At 43.3% G+C, this 19308-nt stretch overlaps 1 protein-coding gene across 1 annotated transcript in view; it reads right to left on the bottom strand.

Moving 5' to 3' along the window:
- The window catches only part of CBX1 (chromobox 1), a 494455-nt gene that overhangs the window by 208882 nt on the left and 266265 nt on the right, over nucleotides 1–19308 (bottom strand). The window contains 1 exon segment of the mRNA XM_044055314.1: nucleotides 11090–11264. Coding sequence (XP_043911249.1) covers nucleotides 11090–11264 — 175 coding nt within the window.

Consider the following 19308-nt stretch of genomic DNA (forward strand, 5'->3'; position numbering starts at 1 on the left):
GTTGCCCAGTGGGGAGGGCAGTCAGGGTGATGACTGACCTGTCCCTGGGTCTAGAGCAGAAAGTGTTACAAGAAAAGTTATACCTTTCCAATTCCCCACCATGGTGTAAACCTTCCTTATATGTCACCACTGTCCCCTCCCCTCTTTGTTGTCCATATCTCCCCATCACTAGTATTCTTCCTTTGCTTGTCTGTAATTCCGCTGTTGTCACCCCCCTCAGTGTCAGTACTTTGTCTACTAATCTTTGTTTTATGCTTATTTGGCCTTCCTTCCATCCATGTATACATTTTTCTATCCCCTATTTTGCTCTTGTATCCTTCCCTGCCATTCCATCTCCAAAAAGAAAAAAGTGCTCTCCCACTCTGAGTCTAGTATATGTTCTTCTGCTTGTTGTAGCCTATTCCTGTTTATCTGTACACCAATGTCCTTCCCATTTAAAGTAACCAAAATAGATTGCTGGAGGATGTCTACAGCAGCTTCAACCACTCTTGTAGCATCCATATATATTTTATTTTATTTATTTGCATTTATTTACCAAGATAGACCACTGAGCCATTAAGAACCCATTTTCAGTGGAGGCCTGGGGAGAAAAGCTACACAGACAAGGAAATACAACAAACATGAACAATTAAATAAGATTATACAAAGTAACTGCAACAGCAAACAAGTTAACTCAAAAGAGTATTATAAATTTGATTATTTGACATTTCCGTGAGATTCATAGAGGTATTCGGCATCTAGAAATTGATACAGCAAGGGGTATATACACTTTGTACAATTGTTAACAGCTAGAGAGAGAGATCAAACAGAAGACAAAGTGAAGGAATGAGAGAGGAGCTATGGAAGTGGAGGTGGTCAGAACTTAAAAGTTGGCGGTGAGGAACAATTGCATCTCCATATGGAGAAGTATGCAAGGACGATTAAGGCTACTACACAAGTGATAAGAAAGACAATTCCATATTTTGGCTACCAAGTAAGAGTATAGACGTTGGCCTGCAGGTAGGTTGAGTTTATATAGCTGTAGATGATGATAATTTTCAGATCTAAGGGACCTTTTGGGTGTATAGTTACTGAAATGTGTGGTGAGAGCAGGACATTCTGAAGGTTTTTTACTAATTTGTACTTCAAAATGCAGGAACTGCAGAGCAATGTACCACACAAACGTGTTCTCCTTCAGGAACACCAAAGCTTTATTTTACAACAGATAAGAATAATGCTTTTTATTTTACAACAACAGATAAGAATAATGCTTTGGTGTTCCTGAAGGAGAACTAATTGGTGAGCAGTAAATTGTACGTAGGAAAAATAATTTGGTAGTTCTAGCCATTTGAGAGTGTAGCACTTTACAATGATGCGTGGAATATGAGGCATTGGTGGCAAACCTAGTAGCTTTGTTTTAACACATTTCCAGTTTTGACTGTAGGGTAGAAAGTAAATTAGTGACTAATGGAGCTCCAAAGATTTAGGGAAGGTAATAGGTATGTGATGGCAAGGTTTTTTTTTACTGGAGGAACTTGGGAAGTGGTTTTGTCTACACAGAATGCCAAGTTTTTGGGGATTTTTTTTGATATTGTGCTGAATATTTAGGTCAAACTTTAGGTGTTCATCTGTAATTATACCTAGTAATTTAGTGTGGGATGCTACTTCAGTAACTTTTGTTCTGTGAGTGTATAGTGAAATGGTCTTTATTGATGAAGGTTTTTTCTTAGAGGTGAAAAGAATTGGATTGGTTTTGTTTGTGTTGAGTAACAGGTGATTTTTGTAAACCCATTTTTCTATGGAAGTGAAGGCAAGTTGTATAGCCTGTTGACTGGTACTGGTGATCCTTTTGAAGGGAAGGGAATGCCCTGGGTACATAGGCAGGGAGATGATCGCCAAGAGTATTTGGGAGAATACCTGTTGAGTAATTTTTGTTTTTGGTCACTGACAAGTTCCACTCTAGGATGGCACCTTCGGTATTACCTTTACTGAACCTAGCTGGGGAGGTAATTGAGTAACGTTAAATACATTGATGTTAGAGGATGGAAAATTGGTGCAGAATTGTGGCCAATTAATATTAACATCTCTTAATGTAATGGTTTTATTCTGATTGTACTGGAGAGCCAGGCTAGGTTATCTTCTAGAATGGGTATATTACTGCCTGGGGGAATATCAAGAAGTACAATGCATATGTTTTTGGTTTTACTTAATTTAGGTAATGAGATGAGAATTTATGCATTAGGGAATCAGGGAATGTTGTTGGAGAAAGAGATTATGTAGTAGGATTTAGGAAAGAGGGGTGCAATACCTCCTGTTTTAGTGGGTAAGCATGTACTTTGGAGCGTAATTGCTACTTTTTGAACACTTCTGTTTGCAGCATGCCATCTTGTAGGTTGTGAGAAAATGGGCTCTATTTACCATGCTGGCCATTTCCAAGGTGTGTGTTTAAGTATTAACAGCAACTTGGCAGCATAATCTCAACTAGCTATTTCTAATTACCTTTCGGCCACATTGCGCACATTGGTATCTCTGTGGTAGCCTTTAGCATAAGTGAGGTAGGTATGTTTCTCAGTCTTAGTGGTAGTGTGTTAAGGAAAAGAAATATAGTACTACTTGTTGGGTACCTATGAATAAAGCTACGCTCATGATCCAGGGTAATCTTTCTTATTTTCTTTAGTCTTTTTCATTTCTTAGTTGTAGTAGATCAGCTTCTGTCAGTTGGTTGTAATTCAATACAAAACGCCTTTCTAAATTAAAAAAAAAAAAAAAAAAAAAATATATATATATATATATATATATATATATATATATATATATATATATTTGTATGCCTGTTATAAATATTTGTATACATTGTGGTAGTTTATCCTTTATCGCCTTAAAAATTTGATGTATTTAGCAAGTTACTTAGTCTTCCCACGTTTATGCTGATTGCTAGTTGCTCAAATTCAGATTTGAAAGCACTTGCACTGTAAAAAAAATGTTGATAGTCAATTTACATTTAAAAATGAGGGACTTAAATGGAACTAAGTACTGTTTACTAAAATAGTCTGACTAAACAAAATGAGCCTTTTTTGGTGGAGAAGCGGGGAGAAAAATGATTGACTGCAAGGATGAATAGTTTGTTTATACATGTGTAAACGTTTGGCTGCAATAATATCACCACATCTTAGAGTATATAAGCAGGTGAGTAAGGAGAATTTAAGGACTGCAATAAATTAGCATTTGGTCAGCATTTAACAGATGTACAGATCCAAGATGTTAGGTGTTAAATTCTGTTCAAAATTTCAAAATAAGTTTGTGTTACATTTAGTTCTAATATGGTGAGAGAGTTTCACAGTTTTGCTACCGCTACAGAATATGTAATTATTTGACTTGGCAACAGCTAGCTTATTTTTGATGGAGGGTCTTATAATCTGTATGGAATCTTTCAGTTTGGTTTATTACTGGGTACTTGTTTTTACTTGTTTTTAGTTTGGATATTTCGCTATGAATTATTTTGAGCTTTGCATATATGATTTATTAGTTCTAACCAGTTCTTTTTTGGTAATGCAAGTCTGATGTCATTTGTTACGGAAGGCGTTTTTTTTTTAATAAATTAATTCAGTGTCACAAACTTGGAAAGCTGCTTACTAGTAATCCAAAAAGCCATTTGCTGCTGTAAAATTAATAGGCGTGTTGGCGCTTCAACGGTTACCGCAAATACAGTATCGGCATTCATTTGTGAAGCCCTTACTATAGTGCTGCATCATCGCACCCTAACAGTTTGCGTAGCAGTTTGTAATGCAAAATAAATAATGTTGTGAAATACACCTAACAAAATTTGCAAGTTATTAACTTATACTTGCTTCTGAAAATGCATGTTTGCATAAAAGTGGTTGAGAACTCTGAGGCTGATATCCGAGACAAGGTAGCACTTGACAAGCTTGGCTGCAGCCTAATACTTTGTACCAAGAGCAATCAGCAGTACTTGCAAGCTGTCTGGCATAAATGTCTGAAACGCAAGTGGAGCTCAGTTTTCAGAAATAAGCTGATGACTGTAATGTTAAAATCTGACCCTCATTACAGCCCGGCACTTTACAACAACTTATCCTTGTTTGTATTAGGAGATTTACTCGTTCGCTGCACATGCATGGTATTGCAATATCAGAATGCCTATTCCGTTCAGCTGTCCATGATTTTGACTTGTATAATTTTTTTCCCTGGAGCCGCTAACAAAATTGTTCATTTTCTGCTACAGCAATGCGGATTACAGACAGTTGATAATGCGATGGAAAAGAGTTTTGTACTACTTGTTCAGAAACTGCGAGATGACGTAAAGCCCTTTGTTGTTTCTATTTTTTTCTCCAGTAAATTAGAGAGTAATACCTAAATAAGTGATCCTAGTTTAGAGTTTTGCTCCATCACCCTGTTCCCAAGTCTTGAACAAAAGTTGTAAGTGATAAGGAAATGATCGATGCAGTACATTACATACAGATACAGCGTTGGCACTGCTCATTAGTTATGAAGAAAGCAATCTGTATTACATTACCGATACTGCAGTTAGTGCTGCATGTACGTTTTCTTTTTTAACTTAAAAAAATATAATTTTAAGATGAGCACAGCTTTTGATATGTTCACATACTGCAGAAATATGCACAAAGTAATTCAATACCTGAAACAAGTTTTGGAGAGAAAATAAAATGAAAGGAGGGATTGAGCAATGTGAACAGTTGGAAACAAAGATCCGATTCAAATGGGATAGGAACGCAAAATGAAAGGACAGTTGACAGTGGGGGACAAAAGAAGACTGGAATTTAAGAAGTACAGGAAATTTAAAAGAAAAATGACACTGTGGGTGGGAATGTCAGTGACATAGCTAAAGTGGGCGTTACTTTTTTTAGTTATACATGGACCCGAATTTTTGACTCTGGGATTGTCCCTTTAAGCAATCCCATGAGATGTTGCTGATACTTGAGCATATGAAACTGACAGTTTAAGGCCCTTATAGCCAAAGTTGCAGATGTGTAAACCTTTTTTCCCCATCTATCCAGTGCGCTTGAATCTCTGTCAGAGGGGGTTGGGTTTTTTGCTGTAGAGGGCTTAACTCCCTTGGGACCATGTGAAATAGTTTCTGGGTCAGCAGCAGGGTTTTTAAAAAGAAATTTGTGTGAGTCAGGAACCCTGTAATATCTGTCAGGCTTAACAGGAGCTGGAGGTAAGGAGTCAGGGGTCAAACTAGACTCCGAAAACACATCATCTAGAATGTCTAACACAGGGGGAATGGCTAGAGGCCTGTGCTGTGGTAGTAAAAGGAAATCCCTGAGCCTCTTTTTAGATTCTGAAAAATCTTGGCTTTCCCAGTGAAAATGCTCCCTCATGGTATGCAAGGTTTCCCCAAAGGAATAATCCTCAGGAGGGGATGCTGAAGGTATAGATTCTTCAGCATCAGAATCCTCGTAAGGGGGTAAAGAATATCCCTGATCAGAAGAAATAGAAACCTGATCTGAAGATTCATAGTCAGTCTCTTGCCTAGGCCTCTTATCAGGAGGGGGATGGGAACCCCTGATCAAAGTAATAAAGTCTTCGGCCATCTTGATCATCTGTTTTTTGTGCATAGAGGCCTGTACATGTGGCTCATGAGTTAAACTGCTTTAGTCTTTGTCTTTGAAGCTGAAGTCGTTTTAATGTAAAGATGTTGTGGTTTGAATACACCCGCAGAAGCTGGCACCTGCTCAGCAGCTCTGGACCCATCCGAGGGATTAGCGTCCGAAGCTCCAATACTTTGAGTATCCAGCGGCATGGCCGCCTCCACGTGGGAGTGGTAGCGGCCTGCGACTCTAAAGTAGCTGGTGTCTGGGGCTGCGAAAGCGCCTCACTGAGAACCGGCGAACAGACGACTGGCTTAGGAGAAGCTTTGTCGTCGGTTTTGGGCCTCGGTTGTTTTTCTCTATCCTTTTCTTTGCGTTTTTTGTAAACTCTGGTAGTCGGATGGCTATACGACGACATTTTAGGATAATTAAACCTGCTACCAAAATATTTTAAAGCAAAAGTATACCGACGCTCAATAATGTGTTGGTTAAATCGAGCACAAAACCGACAACCAGAAACGTTGTGATCAGGGCCTAGGCAAGGAATACAGTAAGAATGAAAATCCTTATGAGGTACTGCTTTCCACAAGTAATACAATTATTAACTTTTTCTGACATCGGTCTGGAGCAAGAAAAAAGTTTCCCCAACGGGGTACTTAGCTTTAATGAAGACTTCGGATCTGAAATTCGAATTTGAAAATCTCAGGAGTTGGCCGACCGGCACTTGTGAACTGCTTTTGCTTCGGGCACCGCGTGGCAAGAAAGACTGAAGAACATGGCGTCGGCTGCATCTTTTATACCTCTGGCGCACTGACGTCAGGGAGGAGGCGACAGCAACCGACGCCGGACCTAGACTTTGGAACTCAGGCCGACTGCGGGTAGCCTGCCAGCAGGATAACCCAACTGTAATGACTGCAACAGTGAAACACGATGAACATGTACAGTTGTGTACACGTACCATAAATGTAGATGTTCGAGTGTGGTCACTGTTGCAGTCATTACATTTGGGTAATCTGCTGGCAGGTTACCCTCAGTCTGCCTGATTAACAAAGTCTTGGGTCCTGCGTCGGTTGCTGTCCCTTCTTCCATGACGTCAGGTCATCAGGGGTATAAAACATGCAGCCGACACCAATACATCAGTTTTTCTTGCCCCCAAATGGGGAGCAAAACATATATAAGTAATTAAAAACAGAAAATATACCTCCAAACAAAAGCAAATACACCAAAAAGGCTTTTAAGCATAGTAAAAGAAAGTAGAGGTATAGTAAGAGAAAAACAGGGGACTGGAGGGAGGGTAACCAAGACTGCAACAGTGAATACACTCGAACATCTACATTTATGGTAAGTGTACACAACTGTACTATGTTCTTCGTGCTTCACTGTTGCAGTCATTACATTTGGGTAGATTCCCAAAGCTATGGTTGGGAGGATGGATTTATACAGCATTAGGACCAGCTATAAGGCCCTGCAAAACAGCAGTGGCAAAGCCTGCTCTGGATTTACAGAAAATTGGTAAGTGATAATGCTTAGTGAAAGTATGAACTGAACTCCAGTTAGCAGCTTCTAGAATATCCCTGGTAGGAACACCTCTGAGAAAGGCTGTAGAAGTAGATGTAGCCCTGGTGGAATGAGATTGGATCCCCCCTGGGGGATAGGTTTTCCATGGTGCTTATAGCAGAAATGAATACAATGGCTTATCCATTTAGAAATGGTTTGTTTTGAAATAGCCTTCCCCTCTGCCACTGCAGCAAATGCTACCAAGCAGCTGTTCAGATTTTCTTTGAGATTTAATCCTGTCCAAGTAGAATCTAAGTTGTCTGTGTACATCCAATGAATGCAGAATCCGCTCTCCCCTTGTTCTGTTGATTGGGAAAGAAAGTTGGCAAATGAATGCACTGATTAAGAGCCACACTGGATACCACCTTAGGCATGAAAGATGGATTGGTCTTGAGTGACACCCTGCCCGCATGAAAGATGATGAAAGGCTCCACTGCCAAAAGGGCCTGTAATTCAGATATCCTTCTAGCTGAAGTGATTGCTAAAAGGAAGGCTGTTTTTCAGGAACAAAATTTTAAGTCTGCAGTAACAGCTGGCTCGAAAGGAGGTAGAGTGAGTTTCTCCAAAACAAAGTTAAGGTCCCAGGCAGAGGTTGGAGCTCTCCTGGGTGGTCTCAAGTTTTTGGCCCCTCTAAGATACTGCTTGAGCCGAGGATGAGAGAAGAGGGGGGGGGGTTCTGTGTTGTAATGAGCTGAAATGGCTGAGGCATGGATTTTAATGGAGGAAAAAGACAAGCCCTTGTGAAGCATCTCAGTTAAGTATTGTAAACTCTGAGGTAAATTGGGCACTGCTGTGCTCATCCCTTGAGACTGATTCCAGGCACAGAATCTTTTCCATTTGTCAGCAGTAGGTCTTCTCGCCTCCAAAATGACATCCATCACAGGTTTGCTGAGGGATGCTAAAGGGGAATTTAAATGATTAGCCAAGCTGCAAGACTCAATGTTTGGAGCTGAGGGTGCAGAATTTGGTTCTCCTGCTGAGACAATAAGGAAGGTGTCTGAGGCAGGTGCCATGGAGAGGCAAGGAATGCAGTACAAATGAAAATCCTTATGAGGTATTTGCTTCCCACAAGTAATGCAATTATTGACTTTTACTGACATCGGTAAGGAGGAAGAAAAAGTTTCCCCAATGGGATACTTAGCTTTTAGTTGAAGACTTCAGTTCTGAAACTCGAAAACGAAAATTTCAGGAGTCGGCTGACTGGCACTTGCGAACTGCTTCTGCTTCGGGCACCGCACGGCAAGAAAAACTGATGTAATGGCATCGGCTGCATGTTTTATACCCCTGACATCATGGAAGAAGGGACAGCAACAGACGCAGGATCCAAGACTTTGTTAATAAGGCCGACTGAGGGCAACCAGCCAGCAGATTACCCAAATGTAATGACTGCAACAGTGAAACACGAAGAACATCAGAAGTATTTAGTGATAAATAGGGCCCGAGAACAGATGGTTTGGGTGTTGAACAAGGCACAAAACTGACAGCGAGGTACGTCGTGGTCTGGGCCTAAACAGGTGATGCAGTAAGAATGAAAATCTCGGTGTGGTATTTGCTTTCCACAGACAAGACAACTGTTAACTTTTGCTGACATCAGTTAGAGCAAGAAAAAAGGATCCTCCAACGGGGTACTTAGCTTTAGAAGAATTCAGGATGATTCAATTCGTAAACGAAAAACTCAGGTAGCCGCCGACCAGCACTAGTGCGATCTGCTTCTGCTACGGGCTGCTTGGCAAGAAAGACTGATGTAATGGCGTCTGCTGCCTATATCCCTGACGACCTGACGTCAGTCCTGGAGCGACAGCAACAGATGCAGAAATACTAAGTCTCTGGTATTCGGGCCGACTAAGGGCTACATGCAGGCAGACAACACAAGTGTGATCACTGCAACAGTGAAACATGAAGAACATCATGTATACACAAGGGGGGGCATTGTGGGCTACTGTGGTGATGTGATTTGGACCCCATACAGAGAGTGGGAGTAGGTTATCCAAGAAATGGTTTCCTTGTATGGAAGCCAGCAAAGGCAGTATTCAGTACTTCAACTCCTGCCGGTTTAGAGTTTGATTTCCATTTTCTAGTACTTGGCAATTCAGATCCTTTGTCCCAGCTCAAAAGAATCAGTTTCTTAGTTGCAGGCACTTGCTTCCCCCATAAGTTTTGAAGGGAACTTTAAACACAAATTTCTCAACATCCTTACCAATTCCATCTCTGCAATTTCTTATCTTTCTTTCCCAACAGACACAATAATTTTTCCCTTTTCTCTAAAATGACTCTCAAGCTATCTGAAAAACTGATAACAGACACTCATGGTCTGTCTACAGGGAATTTTGTTTTGTACAGTCTGGAACCCAGACTATAGCTTATCAAAGTTTCAGAGTGTACAGATCACAACATTGACTTTTCTACATTCTGTGCTATTCCCACAGACTGGAATAAGCTAATCAGAGACCCAGAGTTATGGACAGGACATGAAGAAGCCAGTCATCCTGGTGCAAAAACACTTTTGCATCCTATAGACACAGGTAGTATGCAACAAGCAAGCAAGCATATGGCGTACACCTCAGGACAGAAGTGAGACCAAAGTACAGAGTGTGGAACAGAGGACACGGATACAGACTGGTATCCCTGCTCAGCTTTATGTGGAAGGCTTCATCCTGGAAGTTCAAAGAGCACAGCCAATGTCCTTCTGAAAGCAAGGAAGGACTGACTACATGGAGACCATTCAAAAGGTTACTTTTAGGACAAATGATTTAAGCCACTTGAGTTCAAAACTGGTGTGAGATACTTTGACTTTTTTAGCATCAGAAAGTGCCTAGAGTAACATCTGGTCCCCACCCCCCTGTCTGGTGGGACCCCCAGAACATCTCTTTTAAGATATTTGGGACCTCTGCTTGTACTGTTTTTTTATGGAGTGGGATGACTGGCAGAGGTGGGGATGGAAGTACTGAGAAAGAACCCTGGGTATCACCATCCTGGCCCACCTGTCCAGGGTGACTGCTTTCTACGCTGACTAAGAGAGAGATGAAGGACCATCAACAATCCAGAAGGCAGTATATTCTGGGAAGATGTCAAGGCTACTGATGGTCTGGGAACCACAACCGCTTTTGAAAATGGCGTGGTTATTAGGGTTCCTTCCAAGAGTCTTGCTTAGTCTGGTCTTGCGGCTTATGCTTGAACCACACCTGAGGTGAGCTTCATGTGTCTTGGAGAAGGTCCTTTGTGCAACTGCAAGCCAGACACCAAGTGCAGTGGGGTGCTGTCCTCATACTCACGTCTCCATTCAATTCATAAGTGCTTTTTCTTCAGATCCCCCACCCCCAAAAAATTAGTATGTGAAGTGAGACTTTCTTCAAGGTTATGTCGGTGTTCACAGCAAAGCTAGTCATTCTAAGCCATGCGTGCCGGAGAAAGACAACGCCAATACCACAGCGCTGGTGAAACATTTTGCAGCAATACAAGCAACCGAATGGTAAAGTTTTCCACTGATGAAACCTTTCATGATGGGGATTTTAGACTGCTAACACACTAACACGAAGTAAATGTTTACAGCACTCCAAGTTAACCTTCTGTCAAACAGCAAACTGCAGAAACAGTCTTAAATTGGAGGAAAACACCAGAAAAGAACACAAGGTTCAATATTACTTAAAAGACTTATAAAGTTACTCCTCTGGTGTTGCAGGGAGCAGACAGTTGGTCAAACCCAGGAAAATCAGTAGATAAGATGAGCAGCTCTTCACAAACAAGTCCTAGAGTAGTACAGCAATGAACAGAGACTGCCAGACTTGGGGAGCTCCAGCTGTGCATATGTGCCCCTAAAGGACATGTACAGAAGGCAATGAACGATCAATGGTTACTATTTTCTACACACAGTTATAGAGTTCTAGCACAAACACAGGTGTATTGTAGCTTATTATATGCTTCTAAGCAACTGCAAATAAACAGAGAAGTTGAAAGTTCTCTCTTTACAGTGATTAACCTCTTACCTCTTCTTTCCTTTTTTTTGCTTTGCTTTCTTCCCCTAAATCAGTGTCAGAGTCTCCTTCCTCTTGCTTCCCTCTGATTTTTCTGTGTCAAGTGCTGCTTTCTGGTTTCTGCAAGAATTCTGCTATCAGGTCTGGGCAGTCGAGATTTTCTTCTGGTTCCCAAGTGTTGTCCTCACTGAAACAAAATGTCCCCACATTTATTAACATGCAACTTAACATGCTGATCAGTTCAAAATGCAAAATTCAGAATGGAGTACAGTGGCAGACAGCAGTGCAGGCGTGTCTGTCTCAATGCAGAATTTTCATTACAGAAAGTACAGTTTTGTACCTACCATAAATGTAGATGTTCGAGTGCTCATACAGCTGCAGTCATAACAGATGGGTTATCCTGCCGTCAGGCGGGTCCTCGGTCGGCCGAATTCCAAAGTCTAGGTCCGGTGTCGGTTGTCATCGCTTCCTCCCTGACGTCAGTGCGGCAGGGGTATAAAAGAGGCAGCCAACGCCATTTTCTTCAGTTTTTCTTGCCCCAGATGTCAGGTGCCCCCAGAAGGAAGGCAAACATAATGTTATGCAAAGATGCAATGTTGATAAATCAAAAACAGTAGTTGCAAGCAAATACACCATAAAAGAGTACCCCAAAAGGTTATATGAAAAAGGTTTGTCATAAGGCCTGTCCTAAGAGGGGTTGGAGGGAGGGAAACCTGGACTGCAGCTGTATGAGCACTCGAACATCTACATTTACGGTAGGTACAAAACTGTACTATGTTCATCGTGCATACAGCTGCAGTCATAACAGATGGGTAGAATCCCAAAGCTAAGTAAGGGTGGTAGGCACTAAGTGGAACTAGGAGGGGCTAGGATGCCAAGCAGGACTGCTGTGGCAAAGCCCGCTCTAGATTTAGAGTATAGTGGGAGGTGATAGTGCTTGGAGAAAGTGTGCACTGAACTCCAGGTGGCTGCTTCCAAAATATCCTTGGTAGGGACCCCCCTGAGGAAGGCTGCAGAGGTAGCTGTGGCTCTGGTGGAGTGGGATCAGATGCATGCAGGCACAGTTTTTACATGAAATGAGTAACAAAAGCATATGCAATGGGCTATCCATTTTGAAATTGTCTGTTTGGAAATATCCTTTCCTTGAGCACCTGCAGCATAGGACACAAAGAGTTGCTCAGATTTCCTGAATGGCTTTGTCCTGTCCAAATAATAACGAAGTTGTCTGTGAATGTCCAAGGAATGTAGTAGTCTTTCCCCTTTATTTTGTGGATTAGGATAAAAGGTAGGTAAGTGGATAGTCTGATTCAAAGCTACACTGGATACTGCCTTTGGCATAAAGGTAGGGTTGGTTCGTAAGGAAACTCTGTCTTGATGGAAAATGATGAATGGTTGCACAGCCATGAGGGCCTGTAGCTCCGAAACCCTGCGAGCTGAGGTGATAGCCAGAAGAAAGGCCGTTTTCCATGACAAGTACTGTAACTCTGATGAAGAAGCTGGCTCGAAGGGAGGAAGGGTCAGCTTTTCCAACGCGAAGTTGAGGTCCCAAGCAGGGACTGGTAGTTTCCTTGGGGGTTTTATATTCTTTGCCCCTCTGAGGAACTGCCTTAAGAGAGGATGAGAGAATAAAGGAGGATCTGTGTTGTATTGTGCAGAAATGGCTGAAGCGTGGATCTTGATGGAGGAGAAGGAAAGTCCACTGTTTAACATCTCAGCTAGGTACTGTAAAATTTGAGGTATATTTATTACCCAAGGATTCTGTCCCTTCTTTTGATTCCAGGCACAAAATTGTTTCCATTTGGCGGAGTAGGCCATTCTAGTAGAAGGTCTTCTGGCCTCCAAGATGACATCCTGCACCTCCTTGGAGAGGAGAATCTGTTGGGAAATCAAGGAATTCTCCATGCAGCTAGATTTAGGGTTTTGAGATGGCTGTGAAGAGTTTTGTAGTTGTGCTGGGACAACAGAAGAGGGACTAGAGGTAGGATCCATGGTGGGGAATGTGCCAGGCTCTTCAGGAGCGGATACCAGTGTTGCCTTGGCCAGTCTGGAGCAATGAGAATCATTTTAGGCCTCTCTGCTCTGGCTTTTAATAGAACTTTGGGCAGCAGAGGAAGAGGCGGGAAGGCATAGGCTGTCAATGTTGCCCAATTGAAGGAAAGTGCGTCCACTTTCCAGGCCTGTGGATGATAGGTCCTTGAACAAAATTTTTTCAACCGGCAATTTCTGTGGGTAGCAAAGAGATCTATGTCTGGCTGTCCCCATGCCTGAGTTACCTTTGTGAACATTTGCGGATGCAACTTCTATTCGTGTGGATCTGTCATAATTCTGCTTAGGTTGTCTGCCAGTGTGTTTTCCTTCCCTGGCAGGAATTGTGCCTGTAGTTGAATTTGCAATTCCAGTGCTGTGTTCCATAGGGTCATGGCTTGCCTGCACAGGGGGTATGAATGAGTTCCCCCGTTTGTTTATGTACCACATCACTGTGGTGTTGTCTGTCCTTATCAATAGCTGGCCCGGATGCAGTAGGTCTTTGAAGGTCATAATAGCCTTTTGCACGGCTAGCATTTCCTTTTGGTTGATGTGAAGGAACTTCTCTTTTCGTGCCCATTTTCCCTGAATGCACTGATCTGTCAAGTGTGCTCCCCAGGCGTAGTCTGAGGCATCTGTTGTGATGATTTGAGTTGCTTGAAGTACGCAGAAAGGAAGACCTGCGTTTCTTTGGCAAGCTTGAGCCCACCACATGAATTCCTTTTGAAGGCATGGAATGAGTGGTATAATTGCTTCCAAGCTGTGGCTGTGTTGAGACCATAAGTTTTTTAGGTACCATTGAAGTTTCCTCATATGCAGCTTTGCACATGGGATTAGTAGGATGCAAGATGCCATGAATCCCAGAGCCTGCAGGACTTTCCTTGCAGTTAGCCTGGTGTAAGTTGCCATTTTTCTGAAGTATTGAGACAGTTGCCCTTGCTTGTCTGGCGTGAGGTAGGCCATCTGGGTGGGGGTATCCAAGCTGGCACCCAGGAAAATTATTTGTTGAGAGGGTATTAGTTTTGATTTCTTTTTGTTGACTGTGTATCCCAGGAAGTTCAACAGTTTTATTACAAATGCCAGGTGCTGCAGTAGTATGTCCTTGCTGTCCGCTTGGATCAGGCAGTCGTCCAGATATGGGTAGATTTGTATCCCTTGTAGTCTGCAGAAGGCGATTACTGATGTCAGGCATTTCGTAAACACTCTGGGCGCAGTAGATAAGCCAAAGGGCAATGCAAATAATTGGTAATGGGTTGAACCTGCAAGAAATCTGAGGTATCTTCTGAAATCTTGTCTGACAGGGACATGCAGGTATGCCTCCTTGAGGTCCAATGTTACCAGCCAAGACTCCTTGCCCAGCATGGGAAGAAGCTGCTGTAATGTGAGCATCTTGAATTTTGGCACCTGTAGAAATGTGTTTAGGATGGATAGGTCTAAAATAGGTCTCCAATCTTTGTCTTTCCTTGGTACCAGGAATAGTCTGAAATAAAACCCTTGACCTTGTTCTTTTGCAGGTACCTCTTGAATCGCTTTCATGTCCATGAGAGCTGAAATTTGTTTTTGTGCCTCTGCCCTTTGATTTTTGTGGCAGGTTTGGCATGCCTCTCATTTTTGGAAGGGTGTGAAAGTGGAACCTGTAACCTCTGTCTATAATGTCCAGAATCCATTTGTCTTTTGTAACAATATGCCAATTTTTTGAGAATAATGTCAGTTTTCCGCCCAAAGGTGCTGCCATTAAAGCTGTGCTTGGCAGGTTCATAGGTTCATAGGTTCATAGGTTCATACTAGGCTATCTGCCCGAGGGCATTTACAAGCCTAGCCCATCGTTTTGTGGCTTAGGCCACCCCTTTAGTATGGGGAACTATACCCATTATTTTTCTGTGCCTCTGTCGAGCAGTGACACTGAGGTAATCCCTGGGGTATATCTGCGATCTCCCATCCATTGGTCAAGATTTCTCTTGAACAAGGCCAGCGAGGTGCTCTGCCTCACATGTACCGGGATTTTGTTCCACAGCATAGGGAGTCTTTGGGTGATGAATCTATCCCTCCAGCACCTATTAATAGCCGTGTCAAGGTTTAAGTCTCCCCTTGTGGCTCTGATGGATCTAGATTTTTGAGGTGAAGCATATTCATCAAATCTGGGTTTGACATGGCCTTGTATGTTAGGCAAAGGTCACCTCTGAGCAAGCGGTGGCGACTGAATAGAGCTGGAGTTCTTTCAGTCGGGCAGCATAGGACAGATTTTGAGACCCTTTATCCTTTTGGTGAGGAACTTTTGTGGCCTCTCCAGCTGCTGCAAGTGTCGGGTCAGATACATTCCGAATGGGGCATTGTACTCAATCATTGGTCTGATGAGTGATGAGTAAAGGAGACTATGACCTCCTTGATCTAGATGAGAATCCCTTCATGATAAGGTGGGCAATGTAGAAGGTCTTCCTAACTACTTTAGCTACATGGGTGTCGAATGACAGACTACTATCAACCTGGGTCCCCAGGTCCCTGATAACTTCTTCTGTGCTCAGTGGATTGCCACCTATTTGGTAGCTAGGGGTAACCTTGTTTTTCCCGAAGGTATGACTATGCATTTTTGGCATTTAACTTTAGGCCGTGGCTCTGGCACCAGTTATCCGTTTCTGTGAGACCCTTCTGAAGGATATCTGTGTCAGATGTGTTTTCTACTATGGCCAGTTTGCAGTCATCTGCAAACTTTGTCAGCCATAACCCTCCTGTGTTTGCTTGTACTTGAAAAGTAGATGCCAAACAAGAGTGGGCCCAGGACTGAGCCCTGTGGGACACCACTTGTGACAGGCTTTGAGTCTGACATGGCGCCAGCAGCTCTGACCCTGTGGGTTCTGTCACTCAGCCAGTTTGCAACCCATCTTGTGATGTATGGGTTGACATTTAAGCTGATGAGTTTTTCAATGATACCCGAATGGGGTATTGTATCGAAGGCCTTAGCCAGATCGAGGTAGGCTGTATGGACTGCCTTTCCTCATCAATGGCTTTGGTGACTGTTTCGAAAAAGTCAACCAAGTTTAAAAGGCATGATCTGCCTTTGACAAAGCCAAACTGGGTTGGATCCAAAGTCTGCAAATTCCCTATGTCTTTATTTATGAGGTCCATTATGATCCTCTCCATGGCTTTGCAGATAAGGCTTGTCAAGCTAATGGGCCGGTAATTTCCAGGGTCGGTGGAGGCACCGCCTTTGTGAAGTGGTACCACAGTTGCAGTGCGCCACTCCCAGGGGGAAGTCATTGTGTCTGTTTTCTAAAAGACTGTGATCTATCTTCTCCACCTCTTGGGGTTGGTGCTTGCCGCTGTCTGGCTCTGAAAGATCCTTGAGGTTGCCCTCTACCCCTTGGACGCCTGTATCTGCCCCTTTGAGGTCTGTCCGTGGCTGGAAAGGACCAATTTTTTGAAGGCCAGTTTCTGCTGAAACGTGGAGGCTGTACCTGCAGGAAATCTTTCACTGTCTGCATTGATTTCGCTTTTTTCTCCATTTTCTTTAGCACCTCCTCTGCTTTAACACCAAACAATACATCTTTTTGAAGAGGTGCATCTAATAATTTAGCTTTGACATGATCTGGTAAGGTTTGCTCTTTGAGCCAAGCAGGCCTACGTATAACAGACCCCGTAACAGCAGCTCTACATGAGACCTCTAAAGCATCAAAACCACACTGCAAGGTATGTTTACCCACTTGCTCTGCACCATGCAACAAATCCTGCAACTCTTTTAATTCTGGTTGTTCTGGTTGTGTCATCTTGCTTTTCAGCTGAGATATCAAAAACTGTTGATACTTTAACATATGGAACTGACAGTTTAATGCCCTCATGGTTAAAGTGGCCGAGGTGTACACCTCCCCCCCCCCACCTTTCTAAAGATCTGGAATCTCTCTCTGAAGGTAATGGGTTTTTAGCAGTAGAGGCCTTAATTCCCTTGGGACCCTGTGAAATAGTTTCTGGGTCAGCAGTATGGCTTTTATATAGGAACTGGTGAGAATCAGGAACCCGGTAATACCTGTCTGGTTTAACAGGAGCTGGAGGCAAAGAATCTGGATTAAGGCTGGCTTCTGTGTACACATCATCCAATATATGTAAAACAGGAGGGATAGCCAGAGGCCTATGCTGGGGGAGCAGAAGAAATTCCCTGAGCCTTTTCTTGGAATCTGAGTAATCTTGGCCTTCCCAGTGAAAATGTTCCCTCAATGTATGCAGGGTTTCCCCAAAAGAGAAGTCCTCAGGGGGGGAGACCGAGGGAATAGACTCCTCTGCATCAGAGTCTTCGAATGGAGAATAGGCACAATCCTGGTCCTCAGATAGTTCTGAGGTAATAGAAGCTTGATCTGAGGAAGGGTAGTCTTCCTCTAATCTGGGCCTTTTGTCAGAGGGGTTGAGAACCCTGATAAGAGTAATCAAATCCTCAGCCATTTTAAGCATCTGTTTTTAGGCATGGTGCCTTGAGAGGGTGTCTGAGGAACCTGTTTTTTGGTTTTCATGGATGTTTTAGATTTAGTGAAGGCTTTAATAGAGAAGGAGGAAGGCCTGAAGACCCCTTGAGAAATGGCAGGCCTGTCTAAATTCTGAGTTTCCCCGCCAGGAGTGGCGTCGGTATCTGTAGTAGGAAGGGGGGCCAAGGAGCCTGCGACCACGGGTACAGAAGACACCGGTAATGCATTGTCATCGGTACTCAGGGACTGCGTAGGCACCTCGCTGAGTACCGGAGAACCGGTAGTCGGCCTTAGCGTGGTATCAGTAGGTGGTGCGGACCTCGTAAGCCGGTCCTTATCTTTGCGTTTTTTGCTCAAAACTGGAGTCGGAGTATCCGACGACATAATATAATTAAATTTTTTGCCAAAAAAGTGAACGGCGAACTCCGCCTGACGCTTAATAGTGCGTTTGTTGAATCTAGCACAAAAACGGCAGGCCGAGACGTCGTGGTCTGGGCCTAAGCAAGGTATACAGTAAGAGTGGAAATCCTTATGCGGTATTTGCTTCCCACATGAAATGCAATTATTAACTTTGTCTGACATCGGTCTGAGGCAAGAAAAGTTTCCCCAACGGGGTACTTAGCTTTCAAGAAGAGTTTGGCTGAAATACTTTCGTAAATCTCAGGAGCTGGCCGACCGGCACTTGCGAACTGCTTCTGCTTCGGGCACCGCACGGCAAGAAAGACTGAAGAAAATGGCGTCGGCTGCCTCTTTTATACCCCTGCCACACTGACGCCAGGGAGGAAGCGACGACAACCGACGCCGGACCCAGACTTTGGAATTCGGCTGACCGAGGACCCGCCTGACGGCACGATAACCCATCTGTTATGACTGCAGCTGTATGCACGATGAACATCATAAAAAAATAATCAGACCTGTTGATTAAAAGTAATTAGTGTACTGATAATTATAGGTTCATACTAGGCTATCTGCCCTGGGGCATTTATAAGCCTAGCCCGATTGTGTTTGGCTTACGCCACCCCTTGATTTGAGTATACTGTGCCCTTTTTAAAGTTTAGTTTACTGTGCCTCTGTCTAATAGTGACACGGAAGTAATCCCCGGGACAAACCTACGATCCCCCATCCACTCATCAAGATTCTTCTTGAAGAGAGAGTCAGTGAGGTGCTCTGCCTAACATGAATTGGAATTCTATTCCAGAGCGAAGGGAGCCTCTGGGTTATGAATCTGTCCCTCCAGCATGTTCTATTTATTTCTGCGCTGAGGTTCAAGTCCCTCGAGCGCGTGGCTCTAAGGGATTTAGATTTACTGAGGTGGAGCATGTCCATTAATTCTGGGTTAGACATAGCTTTATATGTCAGGCATAGATCGCCTCGAAGTAGGCGGTATGCAACTGAGTAGAGCTGGAGTTTTTTTAACCGAGCAGCATATGGCATCTGTTTGAGTCCCTTGATCCTCCTGGTGAGGTACTTTTGGGGTCTTTCTAATTGCTGCAGGTGTCGGGTAAGGTACATCCTGAAGGGGGCATTGTATTCTACGATGGGCCTGATGAGGGATGAATAAAGGGGCACAATTACCTCTCTTGATCTAGATGTGAATCCTTTCATGATGAGGTGGGCTATGTAGAAGGTCTTTCTAACCACTTTGGCAATGTGGTTGTCAAGGGAGAGATTGCTATCAACTTGGGTCCCCAGATCCCTAATTACTTTCTCTGTACTTAATGGGTTACCACCTATGTGGTAATCTGTGGGCACATTGTT

The sequence above is a fragment of the Protopterus annectens genome, chromosome 13.part0 (genome assembly GCF_019279795.1).
Source record: "Protopterus annectens isolate FY-2018-M chromosome 13.part0, PAN1.0, whole genome shotgun sequence".
Lineage (NCBI taxonomy): Eukaryota > Metazoa > Chordata > Ceratodontiformes > Protopteridae > Protopterus > Protopterus annectens.